Source organism: Bombyx mori, chromosome 9 (assembly GCF_030269925.1).
Source record: "Bombyx mori chromosome 9, ASM3026992v2".
NCBI lineage: Eukaryota > Metazoa > Arthropoda > Insecta > Lepidoptera > Bombycidae > Bombyx > Bombyx mori.
The window spans coordinates 5,494,100-5,512,847 of NC_085115.1; the positions used below are offsets into that span (position 1 = coordinate 5,494,100).

Here is an 18,748-nt window from a genome sequence, read left to right on the forward strand (position 1 = left end):
TTATTCTGTGAATCTGATGCAAATACCAATTTTTTATGTTTTTTTTTGCATTTTATAGTTGGAAGCTTTTAGACTTGATTTAGAGAAAGCTGGACAACCACTAGAAGCTCTGGCAGCTTTAGGGGCTGCGTCTGATCAAAAGAACTTCTATGACAACTTGCATTTATCGCCACTCAAGGTAAGTGCGACATGTTATATCAATATGAATTGTATTGATTTATGAACTAGATCTTCTAACTTACACTAATGCATCTACAACAAAATTATTTAAATAAAAGTAATTTCAGATATTTTCTTAACCACATATACTAACATCTCGACGCTTTTATAGTGTACTAGCGACCCGCCCTCGCTTCGCTTCGGAAACATTAAAACACACATGAAACCAAAAAAAAAATATAAAAAAAAAGTAGCCTATGTTCATCAGGGACAATGTCGGCTTCTAATGGAAAAAGAATTTTTCAAATCGGTCCAGTAGTTTCGGAGCCTATTCGAAACAAACAAACAAACAAATCTTTCCTCTTTATAATATTAGTATAGACAAAATGTATTTTGTTTATATTTTTATTATTATATTTCGACAAAATTTGAAAGTAGCATTGTACTAAACTAAATCAGACTATGTTAAACTTTCATAGGAGATAACAAAAAAAACAAGCAAAATAAAAATGAGAACTGATCTCAAGCGCAAGTCTCTAAACGACAAATCAGTCCAATATTTATTTTGCCAAATCTATCCAACCAACACGCAGCCCTCAACCATTAGTCCGCCATAACTGTTGTTCCCTTCAGGTCCACGTGTCATTCTCCCTCGGAGGAGCGACTCAGCTGCCCACATTCGTCGGCACGCTGCTGCAGAGTATCGGCGTAACTTTAACAGACATGAACGATGTTGTCTTTAAGTAAGTACTAACTTAACTCACTGAGTTTCATGCCGGATCTCCTCAGTGGGTCATGATTCCGATCCGCTAGTAGATTCAGCGAAGCACTGCTCTTGTTAGGGCTAGTGTCAGCGGAAGTCTCTCTCAGTCTATGAGCCCAGTCAGCACACGCCTACACATTCGATAAAGCTAGTATAACCCCTTAAGGTTAATAGCAGTAGGTAAAAAAAAATCTAAACTTTTTGTTAAAGTTGCTAATTTACCCATTTATTATAGTTGTTGTTATTCAGCCTTTTTGGCTGTCTATAGGCTCGAAAGGCATAACAACTATAGTCTCTTTTCAAAGATCATTGTTTTACGGTATTATTTAATTTTGAATTTAACTTCCCTGCGTGATGGATTTCCATGGATGGATTCGAACTTACCAAGATAGCCTTCGGCCTGACTAAGCTAAAAAGATCAGGAATCTTCCAACAAACAAATTGTTAATTGAATGTTGTTAAATGGAATAAAATCGAGTGGAATACCAATTAAACAGTGAAAACAAGCGTTAAAATATCTAATTAAATACAAATATGGACAAATGAATTCGTACTGCACGCTATTAGACCTTCAAATAACTATAACATGGTCAGGAACGACAGGCTCTCTGCCCGTGGTGGTGGTACCGTCATTTACTATAGAAGAGCCCTGCATTGCGTCCCGCTCGATCCTCCCGCGCTCGCTAATATCGAAGCATCAGTGTGCCGAATCTCACTGACGGGACACGCGCCGATCGTTATCGCGTCCGTTTATCTTCCACCGGATAAGATCGTTCTAAGCAGTGATATCGAGGCGCTGCTCGGTATGGGGAGCTCTGTCATTCTGGCGGGCGACCTAAATTGTAAACACATCAGGTGGAACTCACACACCACAACCCCGAATGGCAGGCGGCTTGACGCGTTAGTCGATGATCTCGCCTTCGATATCGTCGCTCCGCTAACCCCGACTCACTACCCGCTAAATATCGCGCATCGCCCGGATATACTCGACATAGCGTTATTAAAAAACGTAACTCTGCGCTTACACTCGATCGAAGTAGTTTCAGAGTTAGATTCAGACCACCGTCCCGTCGTTATGAAGCTCGGTCGCGCTCCCGATTCCGTTCCCGTCACGAGGACTGTGGTGGATTGGCACACGCTGGGCATCAGCCTGGCTGAATCTGATCCACCATCGCTCCCGTTTAACCCGGACTCTATCCCGTCTCCTCAGGATACCGCTGAAGCCATAGACATCTTAACGTCACACATCACCTCGACATTAGATAGGTCATCGAAACAAGTTGTAGCGGAGGACTTCCTTCACCGCTTCAAATTGTCCGACGATATTAGGGAACTCCTTAGAGCTAAGAACGCCTCGATACGCGCCTACGACAGGTATCCTACCGCGGAAAATCGTATTCGAATGCGTGCCCTACAACGCGACGTAAAGTCTCGCATCGCCGAAGTCCGAGATGCCAGATGGTCTGATTTCTTAGAAGGACTCGCGCCCTCCCAAAGGTCTTACTACCGCTTAGCTCGTACTCTAAAATCGGATACGGTAGTAACTATGCCCCCCCTCGTAGGCCCCTCAGGCCGACTCGTGGCGTTCGATGATGACGAAAAAGCAGAGCTGCTGGCCGATACATTGCAAACCCAGTGCACGCCCAGCACTCAATCCGTGGACCCTGTTCATGTAGAATTAGTAGACAGTGAGGTAGAACGCAGAGCCTCCTTGCCACCATCGGATGCGTTACCACCCGTCACCCCGATAGAAGTTAAAGACTTGATCAAAGACCTACGTCCTCGCAAGGCTCCCGGTTCCGACTGTATATCTAACCGCGTTATTAAACTTCTACCCGTCCAACTCATCGTGATGTTGGCATCTATTTTCAATGCCGCTATGGCGAACTGTATCTTTCCCGCGGTGTGGAAAGAAGCGGACGTTATCGGCATACATAAACCCGGTAAACCAAAAAATCATCCGACGAGCTACCGCCGAGTACAAATCACTCATGCGTTCAACAGGTGCACCGCCTCACGGAGCACATTCTTGTGGGGCTTAATCGACCAAAACCGTTATACACGGGAGCTCTCTTCTTCGACGTCGCAAAAGCGTTCGACAAAGTCTGGCACAATGGTTTGATTTTCAAACTATTCAACATGGGCGTGCCGGATAGTCTCGTGCTCATCATACGGGACTTCTTGTCGAACCGCTCTTTTCGATATCGAGTCGAGGGAACCCGCTCCTCCCCACGACCTCTCACAGCTGGAGTCCCGCAAGGCTCTGTCCTCTCACCCCTCCTATTTAGCTTATTCGTCAACGATATTCCCCGGTCGCCGCCGACCCATTTAGCTTTATTCGCCGACGACACGACTGTTTACTATTCTAGTAGAAATAAGTCCCTAATCGCGAAGAAGCTTCAGAGCGCAGCCCTAGCCCTAGGACAGTGGTTCCGAAAATGGCGCATAGACATCAACCCAGCGAAAAGTACTGCGGTGCTATTTCAGAGGGGAAGCTCCACACGGATTTCCTCCCGGATTAGGAGGAGGAATCTCACACCCCCGATTACTCTCTTTAGACAACCCATACCCTGGGCCAGGAAGGTCAAGTACCTGGGCGTTACCCTGGATGCATCGATGACATTCCGCCCGCATATAAAATCAGTCCGTGACCGAGCCGCGTTTATTCTCGGTAGACTCTACCCCATGATCTGTAAGCGGAGTAAAATGTCCCTTCGGAACAAGGTGACACTTTACAAAACTTGCATAAGGCCCGTCATGACTTACGCGAGTGTGGTGTTCGCTCACGCGGCCCGCACACACATAGACACCCTCCAATCCCTACAATCCCGCTTTTGCAGGTTAGCTGTCGGGGCTCCGTGGTTCGTGAGGAACGTTGACCTACACGACGACCTGGGCCTCGAATCAATTCGGAAATACATGAAGTCAGCGTCGGAACGATACTTCGATAAGGCTATGCGTCATGATAATCGCCTTATCGTTGCCGCCGCTGACTACTCCCCGAATCCTGATCATGCAGGAGCCAGTCACCGTCGACGCCCTAGACACGTCCTTACGGATCCATCAGATCCAATAACCTTTGCATTAGATGCCTTCAGCTCTAATACTAGGGGCAGGCTTAGGGACCCCGGTAACCGTACTCGTCGAACTCGACAAAGAGGTCGACGTGCAACCTAACCCATGCATCAGCCCGCTGAGTTTCTCGCCGGATCTTCTCAGCGGGTCGCGATTCCGATCCGGTAGTAGATTCATTCGCGAAACAATTGCTCTTGAGTTGTTAGGTCTCCTTCGGAGGCGCTCGGGCAGTTGTTAGCAAATCCCACCCCTCTTGGCTGAGCCTTTGCTCGCCCACCTGTCCTGGTGAAACTGGAAAGGCCTTCGGGCCACCAGTAAACTTTCAATCACAAAAAAAAAAAAAAGACCTTCAAATTACATTCTAAGAATATGTTATAGTTTAGTCATAATAAGATTATATTTTCAGCAAATTCAATCTTAAATTTTAAAATATAATTTAATATTTGAAATGATAGTTAATTCCTCCATTATTCTTTTTTGTTAACATCTTGCTAAAAATACATACCTTTTTTTTTATTCATATTAACCCACCCTTCGAACCGAAACGCATTACTGCTTCACGGCGGAAATAGGCGGAGTGGTGGTACCTACCCGTGCGGACTCCCAAGAGATCCTACCACCAGTGATTACACAAATTATAATTTTGTGGGTTTGATTTTGATTACACGATGTTACTCCTTCACCGTGGAAGCCAATCGTGAACATTTGTTGAGTACGTATTTCATTAGAAAAATTGGTACCCGCCGGTGGGATTCGAACACCGGTGCATCGCTACACACGAATGCACCGGACGACTTATCCTTTAGGCCACGACGACTTTATGTTGACCTCTGACGAAAGGTGTGGGGTATACTGGCTATACAGCACCAAAGAATAGCATCACCCTCCTTCGGCAGTCGGGTAAAACGTCAAAATGTGATATGACTAGAACAGATTTCTCTAATATATTTAACATTTACAGATTATCTTACTACGAGCGCAACTACGAATTCTTATCGCAAAAGGAATTGATAGGTCAAGTGCAAAGCCATTACACGGGACAAGCTCTGAAACAACTATATGTGCTGGTGCTCGGCTTGGATGTTATCGGGAATCCGTACGGCCTGGTCGTCGGCTTAAAGAAAGGAGTCGAGGATCTCTTCTACGAACCATTCCAGGTGATCCTTGTGTGCTTGTATTTTATTTCATTTTATTGCCTTTGTCGGCAGACGAGCATACGGCCCACCTGATGGTAAGTGGTCACCGTCGCTCATGGACGTCAACAATGACAGGAGCAAAGCCAAGCCGCTGCCTACCATTAAGTACTCTCCACAAGCCTCGTTTGAATAAGGACATGTCATGGCGCTCGGAAAACACCGTGGAGGGGAGTTAATTCTAAAGCCGGATGGTACGTGGCAAAAAAGATCTTTGGAAACGCACTGTCGATGAACGCAGCGGTTCCATGGATGAACTCTGCTCCGATGTCGGGAGGTGCGATGATAAAAAGGAGATGAGGGGTCATCTCGAATAATTCATCAGAGCATACCCCATATAACATACGGTATAAAACATGTGATCCTAGTATTAGTGAAGTAGTTATTTGTGGGAGAGCGCGAAGTACTAATGAACTCCTGGTTGAAGGGTGTCCCAGCCGTTGTATTGTAGAGACTTAGAACAGCGTATCTCGAAGTGAGGTCGCGGCATTTAAGTTAATTGAGACCGTGACTTCGTTCACCCTGTTAAACCCTGTTAAATAGCTTCTACTTTAACCTGATTTTAATATTTCTCCACTGCCGTGCGTTACGATTTCTCTGGATTAAAAAGTATGGGTATTAATTGTAACTGGTATATTTTGGGACTGTAGTACTACTTTTAGTAACTACTACTCTCGTTATCTGTATAAGAAAACGCTCGTGAAAGATCTTTATTATTGTCATTGAACACAAGCACGTCATAATGCTCAAATGCGTGTTTTGTTCGCACTCGGGTCAGTACCACCGCTATGTCTGTTTCTACTGCTAAGAAATTGAAGGATAAATTTTATTGTACATATAACTTGGGATTTCAGCTAATGTCGTTGTACAGTTACAAATATCTATTGAATATGTTTTCTGAGTATAACGTGTTTTGTAGAATGTTTATTTTTAAACCCTTTCTGTTTGTTTGCTGTGTATAGGGTGCCATCCAGGGTCCGGGCGAATTCGCGGAAGGGCTGTTCCTTGGCGTGCGCTCCCTCGTCGGACACACGGTGGGCGGCGCGGCGGGGGCTGTCTCCCGCATCACGGGCGCCATGGGACACGGGCTCGCCGCGCTCTCGCTCGACAAGGTACGCACGCACACACACGTCCGTACACATGTACGCACGTACACGCACGCATAAAGCATGCACACACACACGCACGCATGTACACAAGCACGCCCGTTCATAAGCACGCCCGTACACAAGTACGCACCTACATAAGCACGCACGTACACAAGCATGCACGCACACAAGCATGCACGCACACAAGCATGCACGCACACAAACACGCATACACATACACACGCAAACACGTATACACGCACGCACACATATGCATACACGCACGCATGCACGACACGCGCGCGCTCGTACACACGCATGCACTACATTTTATAACACAACCAACAAATAAAAAATAAAAAATAATCACTTAGACATACAAGTTATATATTGCAATTTGTGCCACTCTATATATTTAATAAAGTAAGTTCGTTCTTTAAGAGTAAAGTAAAGCGAGTGCGTCACCTTGTTCTTTTTTTTTTTTTGGTTAACAATATGTTATTTACCTCCACGTTATTACCATCAGGACTACCAGCGACGCCGCCGCGACAACATCAACAAACCACCGGCCAATCTTCAAGAGGGACTCGCCCGAAGCGGCAAGGGCCTAGTTATGGTATGTTTGAAATTTAACTTCCAAAGTTTTCATTAGAGAATAATTATAGAGCATTACTCAGTTTGCCCTGTGGTGTATAACGTTAAATGTACATTAATACACGAAGTCTAAGTTTCAAATTGCTTTTAGTCTTCAAAACGGAACGCACGATTGATTCGCGTCTTACAATACACCACACACCCGAGCGGGTGCGCAAAATGAGCACCAGTAATTGTTTGATGAATAAAATTTTCCCAAAAGTCGAATGCTTGATTGTTTTTTTTTTTTTATTGCCCTTGTATGCAGACGATCATACGGTCACCTGACGGTGAGTGATTACCGTCACCCATGGACTTCAGCAACGGCAGGGGCAGAGCCAAGCCGCTGCCTACCACCTGATTGATAACGAACGTTGATTTGAAATAAACAGGGAGTGTTCGACGGGGTAACGGGAGTGTTCACGAAGCCCATAGAGGGCGCCCGCGACCAGGGCGTCGAGGGATTTTTCAAGGGTCTGGGTAAAGGGGCCGTGGGCCTGGTCGCGAGGCCCACCGCTGGGGTCGTGGACTTCGCGTCCGGTTCACTCGACGCCGTAAAGAGGTGAACAACTGGAACATAAATAGCATGCGCTAATTAAGCTTATCGTATTCCAGCTAAAGCTTACTATGCTTGATTGTTGAAAGATCGACTGTGTGAACATCACATAATGTTTCGTTGTCTATTGGCACATTTCACATCATGCCATAAAAAAATTTATGTATACATTGCTTGTCGTCACTTTTGTCTATTGACGTTTACCATAGCTACGTTCCTAATATTAGGTCGGTTGATTTTAGTAGGCTAATTTGATTAACAAAGTTAATTAAGTTTTCTATCCAGTGTAGGTTTAGCGTCTCAGGGTAAATTGCGTGCGTGCGTGTAATAATAGTCGTATAAACAAAATTCTAGGATGTTTTTTTTATTTAATTGAATACCTCAATTCAATAATTCGATCAAAGATGATTCGCGAACGCACTAATTACGAACAAACACAGCTGCCTTGTTTTTACAATATTAGTGAATCCCGATTCGCGTTTCGCCGCGATTATCGCTTGCCTAATACGTGAAATACGTCCGTTCTAATTAAAACAATCAAAGGCGACCTTGTACTTTTCCGATACAACATTAGGAAGCTTCTTTGCAGTATCGAGAGCTGCTCAAATAATGACACGCGAGCGCACATACAAAACATGGACATGTAGCGATATCGATCGACGAATATAAGAATTATAGATCTAGCAAATATAAAACCAAGCCATAAAATCTTCAACAAACCCCAACAAATTATGTATGTAGTTTAAACCCTTTAATTACAAATCGAACGATAGAACAATCTTAATTTCGTCGTTTTTTATTCTGTTGATACTGGTGAAGGCATTAGAACGAAGTCATAGAACTATTATTGTCATCGGTACTTAATACGTGTGCAAATTTTCAAGTTAATCAAATGTCTTGCGGTGAATATGACGTTCAAAGATTCCTTTAAATAAATACAAGCAAACGTACATACATATTGAGCTATTAAAAGCTTATTGAAAAACGAAATAATTTTTTTATTGCTTAGATGGGTGGACGAGCTCACGGCCCACCTGATGTTAAGTGGTTACCAAAACCCATAGACATTTACAACGTAAATGCCACCCACCTTGAGACATGAGTTGTAAGGTCTTTTATATAACAGTAAGTACAATGTAAAATGAAGATACGAGAAATGTATCGTTTAGGGCTTTGTGGACGGCGTCAGCGGTGTAGTGGTCCGTCCGATACAAGGAGCTCACGAAAGCGGCGCCGGCGGCTTCATGAAGGGCCTGGGTCGCGGCGCGCTCGGCCTAGTCGTGCGGCCGGTGGGCGGACTCGTCGACTTTACATCGAGCTTATTAACGTCCGTCAAAAGGTTCATTTTTCGAAATCAACTCCGATAAACCATAAATATTAGTTGTGTCGTGGCGTGCAACCTCTTTGACAGGACATAAGACCTACAACGACTAGACATAGACTAATATCTTGTCAAGTCTCTAGACTTGACAAGATATCGAAAAGAAACAACGAGAAAAATGGAACGAGGGCGAACGAGACAGTAGGGATGTCCAAAATGCAATAAAGTATCGATATTTTTGGAAAATATCAATATCGGTATCAAAATTTTTATTAAAAAATATCGATATATCGGTATGATTTGACAGAGAATATTCGTGCTAATCAATAGACATCATTTTTAATAAATCAAGAACAACTAATAAGAAATTTTAAAAAACTTAATTTTAAGATATGTACTTATAAACAAAATTTTAAAACAGCAAATCGAGTCGACCTAAAACAAAAAATACATAAAAAATAATTTGTTAAAAATATGTTAGTATAGAAAAAAGTATTCTTTTTTAGTATTTTTTAATCTTAAAACACATAAATGTTTATTGGTCTGAAAAAAATATGCATTTTCGGTACTTGGAATTTTATATTGATACTTCGATATATCGAAGTATTAAATGTCGCTCAAAAATATCGTATCATTAAAGCCTAGCAGGCAGTACTTTTTTTGCTTTCCTAAAAGACGGACACGAACTAGACGACTAAGAACGAATTGACCGTTCTCATATATGTACATAAAATAGACTACAAAAGAACTAACCGACTGTTCATTGTTCGTTCGTATATTTCGTAGGAATGGCGTTGGGATTATTGCGAGCAGTGTTCTGTTGCTAGGTTGTTTCTCATGCGGGGCTTACATTATCTCGTGAATATGCGTGTTCGTGTTATCCGCGTCCAACCAAATCTTACTAGATAAATGTTTGACGACAAATACGATTCGTTAAAAATTTATGACTCTATCGTAAAAATCTGACTATGACAAATCTCTTTTAAAAGTATCTTGGAATATAGCGCATATTCGAAGCCAATGAATTTTTTGGTATAACTGCGCAAGTGTTGCCGCAACATTTATCAAGACAAAGCCGTGTGTGATATGACACGTCGCGATTTTAGGAAAATTGTAGGAAGAGTACCTGTTAAAAACAATATGGGGAATATCCTTCCTAGAAATATTCATTAGGCGTGTTCCATTTAATATTTTCATACACCAAATTACCTTTGTCTCTTTTCTTGCCGGTCTCTCTAGTGTTGCCACTCTAGTGAACACCAAGTGCGATTCGCTACAAACCGTTAGAGTATCTTAGTCGCAATAGTAATTTTACGATGTGTCCAGACAAGTATCTGATGCGTTAGTGATAACAACTCCAATGATTTCAGAAATAATTTGAAGACATGAGTGGATGAAAGGGATAAATGATAAAAAAAAATATTTTGAGAAAACGGGCAACAAACTTTTGTCACTTGTACTTTTTCTTCGTCCATAACTCCTTCATCACATGCAATTTCTATAAAAAGCCTTCGAACCCGGAGTTTTACGGTCTAATATGGTTAATAGGCACATAACACCTTCATTCAGTGTAAAACCAAAAAATCTTAAAAATGGTACTTTACCCCTTCATCCACTCATGTCTTCATTTATTGATAAGCTTATGCTAACTAATCGATGATATGGTACAAATGATCTTAAGGGAGTATGCGACGTGCTGATTGATGGTGGTTCACGAACCGACTCGATAATAAATGACTTCTATGTAAAATGCATCCATAATAATATACAATATAATATGCGCGCTTGCCCGGACAGTAGTGATTGACGAAAATGTAGCCTCAGCATTAGTACATGTTAACTGTAATAAATTCTGGTGGTCGTGTGACGTTAATAATATTATATGTGAAGTGTATTAAAGCATGTTATCTATTTTGTTTCTAATTAAGGATGATTAACACAAAAAAAAAATTAATCTTTATATTATTACGTATGAGGCGATTTTGTGTTTGGTTGATGATAATAAAATTAGTATATTCGAGTAGATTGTTTTTTGGTTAGATATATTAATATTCGATTGGAGTGTATTCCAAATCACGTAGAAGAGAGTAATAATTGGGCGTTAGGATGGTTAATACTAAAAAAATATTAGTCTTTTTTATTTCCTTTTCAATCGAAAAAACGTAGTGATTTATTTATATTTATTTTTGTGTACCTATATGTTGATTTTATCACAGATCGATTGTATGTAGTTCGCTTTTGTAAACTAATATTAACTTGTTGCTTTTTAAATTAAATAATTAACAGCATAAATCTTTTCTCAACCTGACGATTGTGCTCAGCAATAAGAATGTCCCTTATATGTATATTTGCAAGTAACATTTTAAATAAAACAAAATTAAATCATCTATTCAGTTTGTAAAAAAAGTTTGAGAAACGACGAAAAAACTAATTCTATGCTTTTGCCTTTGCTATGCTTTCTGGCTTAATAGGTATACTATAAAATTGAGTAGGAAACCGTAAACTCTAATGTACAGGGCGGCCGATATGTCTGAAGAGGTCACCAAACGCCGTGCCGCCAGGTACCTGCCTCCCGATACCGGAGTGAGGCCTTACTCGAGATCTCAGGCCGAAGGTTATAAAATGTTGTTCGAACTCGAGAAGGTAACGTAATATGTGTTGTTTAAAATAAACTATCTCAACATTCAACTTTAAATTCTTATTGCAAAGTTTGACAAACATCGACGTTATACACAAAAAAAAACGACTTCAACAAAATTGTATAAGAATAGCATCAATACAATGGCAATCAATGAAATATGCATTATTTAACAGAAGTCAAAAGTGACTTATCAGATACTGATAAAATTTAAAGTCCCATAAAAGAATACAGTTGAATTGAGAAGGTTTTCCTTTTTTTTTTGAATTTATTAAAAAAAAAATTAACTAATTCCGATTTAGTGAAAAATAACCCATGACGTCAACAAGCGAACTGCCTCTATCTTTTTTTTTACTTTTTGTTATTTAATGCCGACGAATACTGTCCTGATCTGATGTTCTGATGATCAGTCGTCACTGTTACTCAAGGACATTAGGAATGTCAGATACAACCAAGTCGCTGCCTAGTGACTGTTATACTGAAATATAGCGTACTTTTAAATTTTTCTTCAAATATAGATCATACCTTCGGAGATTGGCTGGAGGACCTCTCAGCATACCTTCAGCATCTCATGCGAAAGTAATATTTATGTAACATCAAATTTAATGGATAAAAAAATTACGGCTATAGGTATTTTAATACCATTGGATTGGATTTTATTAAATTTTCCTAACTTTTTTAATTCAAGATGTTGTCAACTATAGCACTGCTGTTGGTATCTATAACTTAAGTTAATAAATAAATTAATTAAAACATGTAATTTATTCATTGCATTTGTCGGTCAGGGTAAATACGTGACTACGGACACGTACGAAGCTCACGTGTGGGTGATCCCAGCCAAGGAGGTGGTCGTCTGCACCGACAAAAGAATTTTGTATTTGGAGAAGAATAACGTGTTCGGGGGTTGGCAGGTAACTGAAACTTAGTTTATATTGGTTCATTCCCGCAGTAGAAACGCTTAATATATCTATATTTATATACGAAGATAGTAACGATTTTCAAAATAAAGCGTGCGTTTCACGCAATCTTTTTTCCCACGTACCATCCGACTTTGGAAAGAGCTCCCCTCCACAGTGTTTTTCGAGTGCTGACATGTCCTTTTTCAAACGAGGCTTGTGGAGAGTATTAAACGGTAGGCAGCGGCTTGGCTCTGCTCCTGCCATTGCTGATGTCCATGGGCGACGACGGTAACCGTCAGGTGCGCCATTTGCTCGTTTGCCTACAAGGACAGTAAAAAATTTAGTAATAAAAAAAAAAAACAAGTTCGAAATGTCTATGAAAATTATTTTTGTTCTGAATTACACTAACCATAATGTTTGTGTATAATAAACACAGAGTGAACGTAAGACGGATCACGCGCGGTTTTTTCGTTTTGCCAGTGTTGTGATTTTTCCAACGGATAATGCTAGATTACATATCGAGGCACGTAAAGGAAAATTATATATGAATTTAATGCATTATTCATACTCAGTTATATGAGATCGAATTTGAACTGTTGTTTTTAATGTTTGAGCTAATAATGTTTTATATAAAAAAACAAATTCTTCAGCTTTATAAAATATTAGTATAGATAGGGCAAAAGAAAAGGTGTAATCATAGGACACTGTAATTTAAAAAAAATACATGTGGGCAATTCACACGTGGTAGAAGTGAAACCTTCCAAAATTAAAATACAATTATCCTAAACGTCTTAAGTATATGTAAAATTTTGTCATTAGTAAATAATTGTAAGGTAGCGCCCTCTGTGAATTGATATTTTAATTTCACGTATAATCCTAAATTAAAATTCACTACAAGAGCTTTCATACACACGTTAGTATTAAAAAATCTCACAGATGGCGGTGTATTAAATAGTATGTATATTTCTGTCTCATTCTTTGCTGGCTTCATCCTACACATTTTTGTATTTGTGTCTCTTACCTGTCGTTTTTTCCGTTGCATCCGGTTTGAAATCACAAAGATTCTAAAGAAGTTTTCACTTCAAAAAATGAATTCATAGTCATCTAAGAACAAGACTAACATTGTTGTATATCGTATATCGATGTGTTCCAATCCAACGTGAGAATGAAACGAGTAGATACGTACGATAATATAGGATTTTTAGTTGTATTGTATATTGTCGTTGTCAAACCAAAATCTGTATGTGCACTTTTTGAGATTCTTACTTTTTGATCTTTTCGTATAGTTCACAGCCCTATCTACCGTTTATAAAAAACTGTTATGTGTTTTTAGATTTAATATTTATCTATAGCTTTCATTTGATATAGTTCTTAAAAATTCACCTTCATATAAAATTTTATACTCGTTAATTCAAAATTGAATTTTTGCACATAGCCGATTTTGGTTTGACATCGACGATATGCAAAAAACAATACGTATTATATACAATATTTAAAATATAATATACTGTCAAATAGTATAAATATATTATACAAGCGGCCCGCCACGGCTCCGCTCGGGTCTTTAACAAAAAATTTAACGATATTTGACATTGTTTTATTTTTTTAAATAAAAGAACATTTATTGCAGTTAGTTACTAATTAGACATATGCTGTCGCGACACTTTTTGTAAATAATAATGTGTTCTACAAAGTCGTAGTACATTATTTTATTCTATCATCAACAGTTTTCGCAGAGCACGCGATGTAAAGAATATTTTAGGTAATTTTTTTACACCTTGGGTTACATTATGGGAGTCATAGTAAGGATCCCTAATTTTTTTCAAAAAAGATTATAGCCTATGGCACTCGGGAATAGTGTAACTTCCAAACAGTGAAAGATTTTTTCAAATCGCTTCAGTAGTTTCAGAGCCTATTCAATACAAACTAACAAACAAATTTTCCTCTTTATAATATTAGTATGGATTATCTTTAATATATAATATACCATTAAATAGTATAGATATATTATGTGATGTTTAATAGATCGTCTGGACTTACCTATGGACCGAACTGCCGGAAGTGCCGTCGCCTGTCAACAAGGGCGTTTACATTCCCACAGCCAAGAAGAAAGTACTAGGAATGTTCTCGAGTTCCGGCTCGGGGAAAGTTATACTACTTTTTGACGAACAACAGAAGAAATACTTGCTGACTCAGTGTCAACGGCTCATGAGCTCGGCCCGTTGACTAGAGGCCGTAGGGAGGTTTTCCGCAGCCGACGCGTTGCGGGAGATCTTTCTACTTTTATTCGATTTCCGCACAGCGTTGTTCACTGTCGCTTACCACTTTAACGTGCACCATTACGGGCCCAAAAGCTTCAATTAAAGCTTGCACCAGATCGATATATCCATATCGACGCTTGAAAGGCGAACGTGACTAAGCGACAATAACTGCTTTGTACATAAATGATAGGCAATAACCATATTCGATGCGCAAAAAAAAAAAATTTCTAGGTCTATTAAAATCATTTCAATCCTACAGCTAGATTCGTTAAAATATTTTTTTTTTTCAGATATTTCAACTTTAAATTGGTCTACTGTAAAGTTCACGCATTGTCGCTTAGTCACGTTTGCCTTTCAAGCGTCGATATATATCTATTATACTTAACTTTGACTACTTAATTTCCCTAAATATATATCCGTGTAGTCCGTGTAGATCGTCCCTAATTCGAAGCCGTCGCATTGATTAAATTATAGAAGAATGCTTCATTTGTTTAAAATGTTTAAGTCTTTTTAATTATTCAACACGATATTCTAAAGTCGGGAGCGTTTTTCTCGAATGTGTGATATCGCTATGTGACTACAGCTGCCAAATATGTAATAAATCGACTGACTAGCTACGGCGCGTTGTGTTCACTATGACTTCTACAAATTTTTATATTCGTTAATTATTTTGAAGTACGGCTTTGAGATTCGAATGTAAATAATAATATGAAAGAGCCTTTGCATTTAATAAGGTTACAAAATAATATATTATAAGTTTACACATTATTACATTACTGGTCTTCCTTTACGTATTTACAGAGAGCTTTGTGACGCGTGTTTATGTATTTTTAAGTTTTTTTTTCTTCGAGTAAATGATTTTCTTAGTAATTTTTGGATTGTTGTACATTTTTTTTTTAAAATACTCATGATCCTGTTACGTTGTGCTGTGTTATGTTTTCTATATATTGTCTATGTGAAACAAACTTGTTTATAATATACGTTAAAAACAATGTATCGTAAAATTACAAAACTTAATAAATAATGCTACTTATCGAATGTAATATGTTCAATGTTCTATGAAATTCGATTGTTTTATTAATAATTGTATGTAGCTTGAATCAGTGCCTTATTGTTAGAAGTACATATTTTTTTCTGTTAATTGAAAATAAATTTCAGAATTGAAAGAAGGTGCATAATATAATATTTTCATTGTAAACTGTTGTTTAATAATTTAGATCGGAATGTAATCCTTGTGATTGTAGCTTCCTGCACAATATCAACTATGTATTTACGATTCGTTTTCAGCTTGTTTATGGATATTTTGTAATAAATATTTAAACAAAATTGAGTATTTTATTTTTAATATATTTAAAAAAAAACCAAGCTAGAAGCACTATGAAACGATTTATGGGGTTTAAGGGGACAGAAACATAACTTCGTATACATACCAAAAGTGTAAACTGTCCAACCTAAGCGCTACCAAGTAATATAGTAAGCCATGGGGTCTGGGTCAGATTTAGTCCAGAGGTCTTTATTTGATACTAGCTGACCCGGCAGACTTCGTAGTGCCTCAATCGATAAATAAAAGACCGACGGGGGACACATCAAAGGAAAAACAAAATTTTTATTTTCATTTAATTCCGAGCATTTTCAAATTTATCTACCTTTTAAACCTTCTCTGGACTTCCACAAATAATTCAAGACCAAAATTAGCCAAATCGGTTTAGCCGTTCTCGAGTTTTAGCGAGACTAACGAACAGCAATTCATTTTTATATATAGAGATAATGTCTGGCCAGAATATTCGAAGTATCGACCTCAAGCACTTATTTAAATAGTGCCTGAAGTCGATGATAATAGTATAATTGTATTATTTAGGAATGTTATTCAGACCGGAAGTTCCGGGATCCAACATACATATTTAATTTCTAGTTCGGCTTGCTAATGTGTTTAGTGTGATTTTGTTTTAAATTTTTATATATACTATATATTTACTATTTACTAACAATCACGCCACGTTAACTAGTCCCGTGTTAAGTTCGTAAAGAACTTGTATTACAGGTACCAGATAACGGAAATAAATGTAAGATTTTTATTATACACATACATATATTTAATATACATCCATAACCCTGGAAAATACATTTTATATTTATCATACGAATATCTTCCCTTGGCGGGATTTGAACCCGCAACCCCCTTTTATAGTGACCATGACCACTACACCAGACGGCCGCTAATTATTAATTAGAACTGTTAACATCTCGACAGATACCTAATAATGAGTAGATGAAGATGTTATGTATGTTACTACAAGTTACTTAGCTTACCCAAGAACGCGTCTAGGGCTGTTAATTTTCAAACGAATATTGAAATCACACTACGAAGAATTTAACACAATGATAAATTATGTATAACTCCATCGTAAATCCGTTCCGAACGTGTTACAATTAAACTGAGTAATAATAAACGGTTTATATTCGAACAATAAAACGGATATTCTGGATGATGGCTTACGTCAGTTAAGTCTACAAACGTAATGACATCTTCACTTTACGGACGTTAAAATTTAGAGTCTCGTTTAAGTTAATATTCGTGCTTGAATAGAGCCAACATTGGGGTGAGACCAAAGAAACGTTGCCTTAAAGAGTAATTATTTTATGGACGCGAACAGTAATAATAAAATTAATAAATAACTGGGAACAAATCTGGCACGAACCCTAATTTATGATTCCCTGTGTTATGGGTACTAGATACTGTTAAACATAGATATATGTTTTTCAATATATCCATATATAGATTATAAGCACCCAGACAAAGACCAAACAAACCTCTTCATCACTCAATGTTAGCCCGATGTGGGAATCGAACCCACGACCCTCGGCGCAACAGTGAGTGAGGGCCGCTAACTTGCACCACCAAGTCAGCCAGTAGTAGTAACATGATCTATTGCTGATGTCGTAGATTAAGTGACTAGCTGAAGCTTTTAGCTGCACGAATACCTACCACAGTGTACGCCGAGCCTTATGAAATGCCTTTTCAATCAAGTTTGAAGAGTAACTCGACAGCAGGTAGCCAAGTCCTGTCACTGCCAAACAGATAATCTGTATATACTATATATTTCTATTTTCCTATATACTATATACTTTCTGACTTCGAAAGCAGTTAAAAACCTATCTTGGGACCTTAACGCGTTCGTCGCGCTGGCGATCCTTCATTTCGTGCGGCATCCACTTATACTTATGTTTACCTTGCCAATTTGATGCAAATGGACCAATACCGTTTTGATGATAACGTTGAAAGCTGCCGCTGGCTAAGCGGGGATTGAGTATCACAGCTTTCTCTATCGCTTTTAATTCTTCGTCGTTGAGTCTAGTTTTCGGGCGATCACGGGGTTAGATTTTCGGATCAAAATTTTCACGTCGGAAGCGTTCAAACCAATAATGAGTCGTGATTTCGTTAGTAGTGTTCTCTCCGCACGTAGCATTAATGTTGTGGGTTGTTTGTGCAGCATTGCTGCCGCGATGGAGCCCATATTCCAGAATTACTGGTATTTTGATCGTTGAAGAAAAATTTACAAATGTATTGGAAAGAAAATACTAATGAATAAAAAAAATTACTAAACCTGAAAATAGATTCCATATATATAAAAAAAAGAGTTTAGAATTTATTGCCAGAATTTATTTAAAATGTTCGGTACATGTTGTAAAACAGCAACTTTATAGTTAAAGACTTATTGTAAAAATATTGTCTAATTTGTCTAGAAAAACCGGGGCTCGCTTGATGGTCGTACAGTGGTATAGTCACATGACCACGACATAGAGCTTCTTACTTTTTAGGCCATAGATCTATAAATAATGGTTGATTTCTTCGATGATAGTAATAGTTATCATTTGGAATTGACCAAATTGATGACTAGGCATCGAGTAAGATCGCACAAATGGTTTGAAACACAAGCATGGATTGAATTATTTATAATCGACTTAATAAAAGGTACATGGTATATGTATATAAAGTGGGTATATTAACGCTATTTACGAAGAAATTTCGATTGTCACAAAGTTTGAAAAATTTATGTTTAAAACTAACTTTTAAAACGAGAACGACAAATTAACATAAATTTGTTATAAATCATATTCGGTGGTAAATCCATAACGAGTTCAGCTTGTTAATGACCCTGTA

At 38.6% G+C, this 18,748-nt stretch overlaps 1 protein-coding gene across 3 annotated transcripts in view; it reads left to right on the forward strand.

Annotated features, from left to right (window-relative positions):
• LOC101737991 (intermembrane lipid transfer protein Vps13) overlaps window positions 1–15,912 on the forward strand; it is a 68,362-nt gene extending 52,450 nt beyond the window's left edge. For 2 of the 3 annotated variants that reach the window (XM_038012753.2, XM_038012756.2), the window contains 9 exons: window positions 59–178; window positions 793–902; window positions 4,959–5,154; window positions 6,153–6,302; window positions 6,805–6,894; window positions 7,304–7,473; window positions 11,305–11,431; window positions 12,212–12,337; window positions 14,351–15,912. In XM_038012753.2, the coding sequence (XP_037868681.1) occupies window positions 59–178; window positions 793–902; window positions 4,959–5,154; window positions 6,153–6,302; window positions 6,805–6,894; window positions 7,304–7,473; window positions 11,305–11,431; window positions 12,212–12,337; window positions 14,351–14,551 (1,290 nt within the window). In that variant the 3' untranslated portion in view covers window positions 14,552–15,912. Of the gene's footprint in view, window positions 1–58; window positions 179–792; window positions 903–4,958; window positions 5,155–6,152; window positions 6,303–6,804; window positions 6,895–7,303; window positions 7,474–8,636; window positions 8,807–11,304; window positions 11,432–12,211; window positions 12,338–14,350 lie in introns of all 3 variants that reach the window. The other variant, XM_038012755.2, reaches the window with a different exon arrangement.
• Window positions 15,913–18,748: the final 2,836 nt, after the last annotated feature.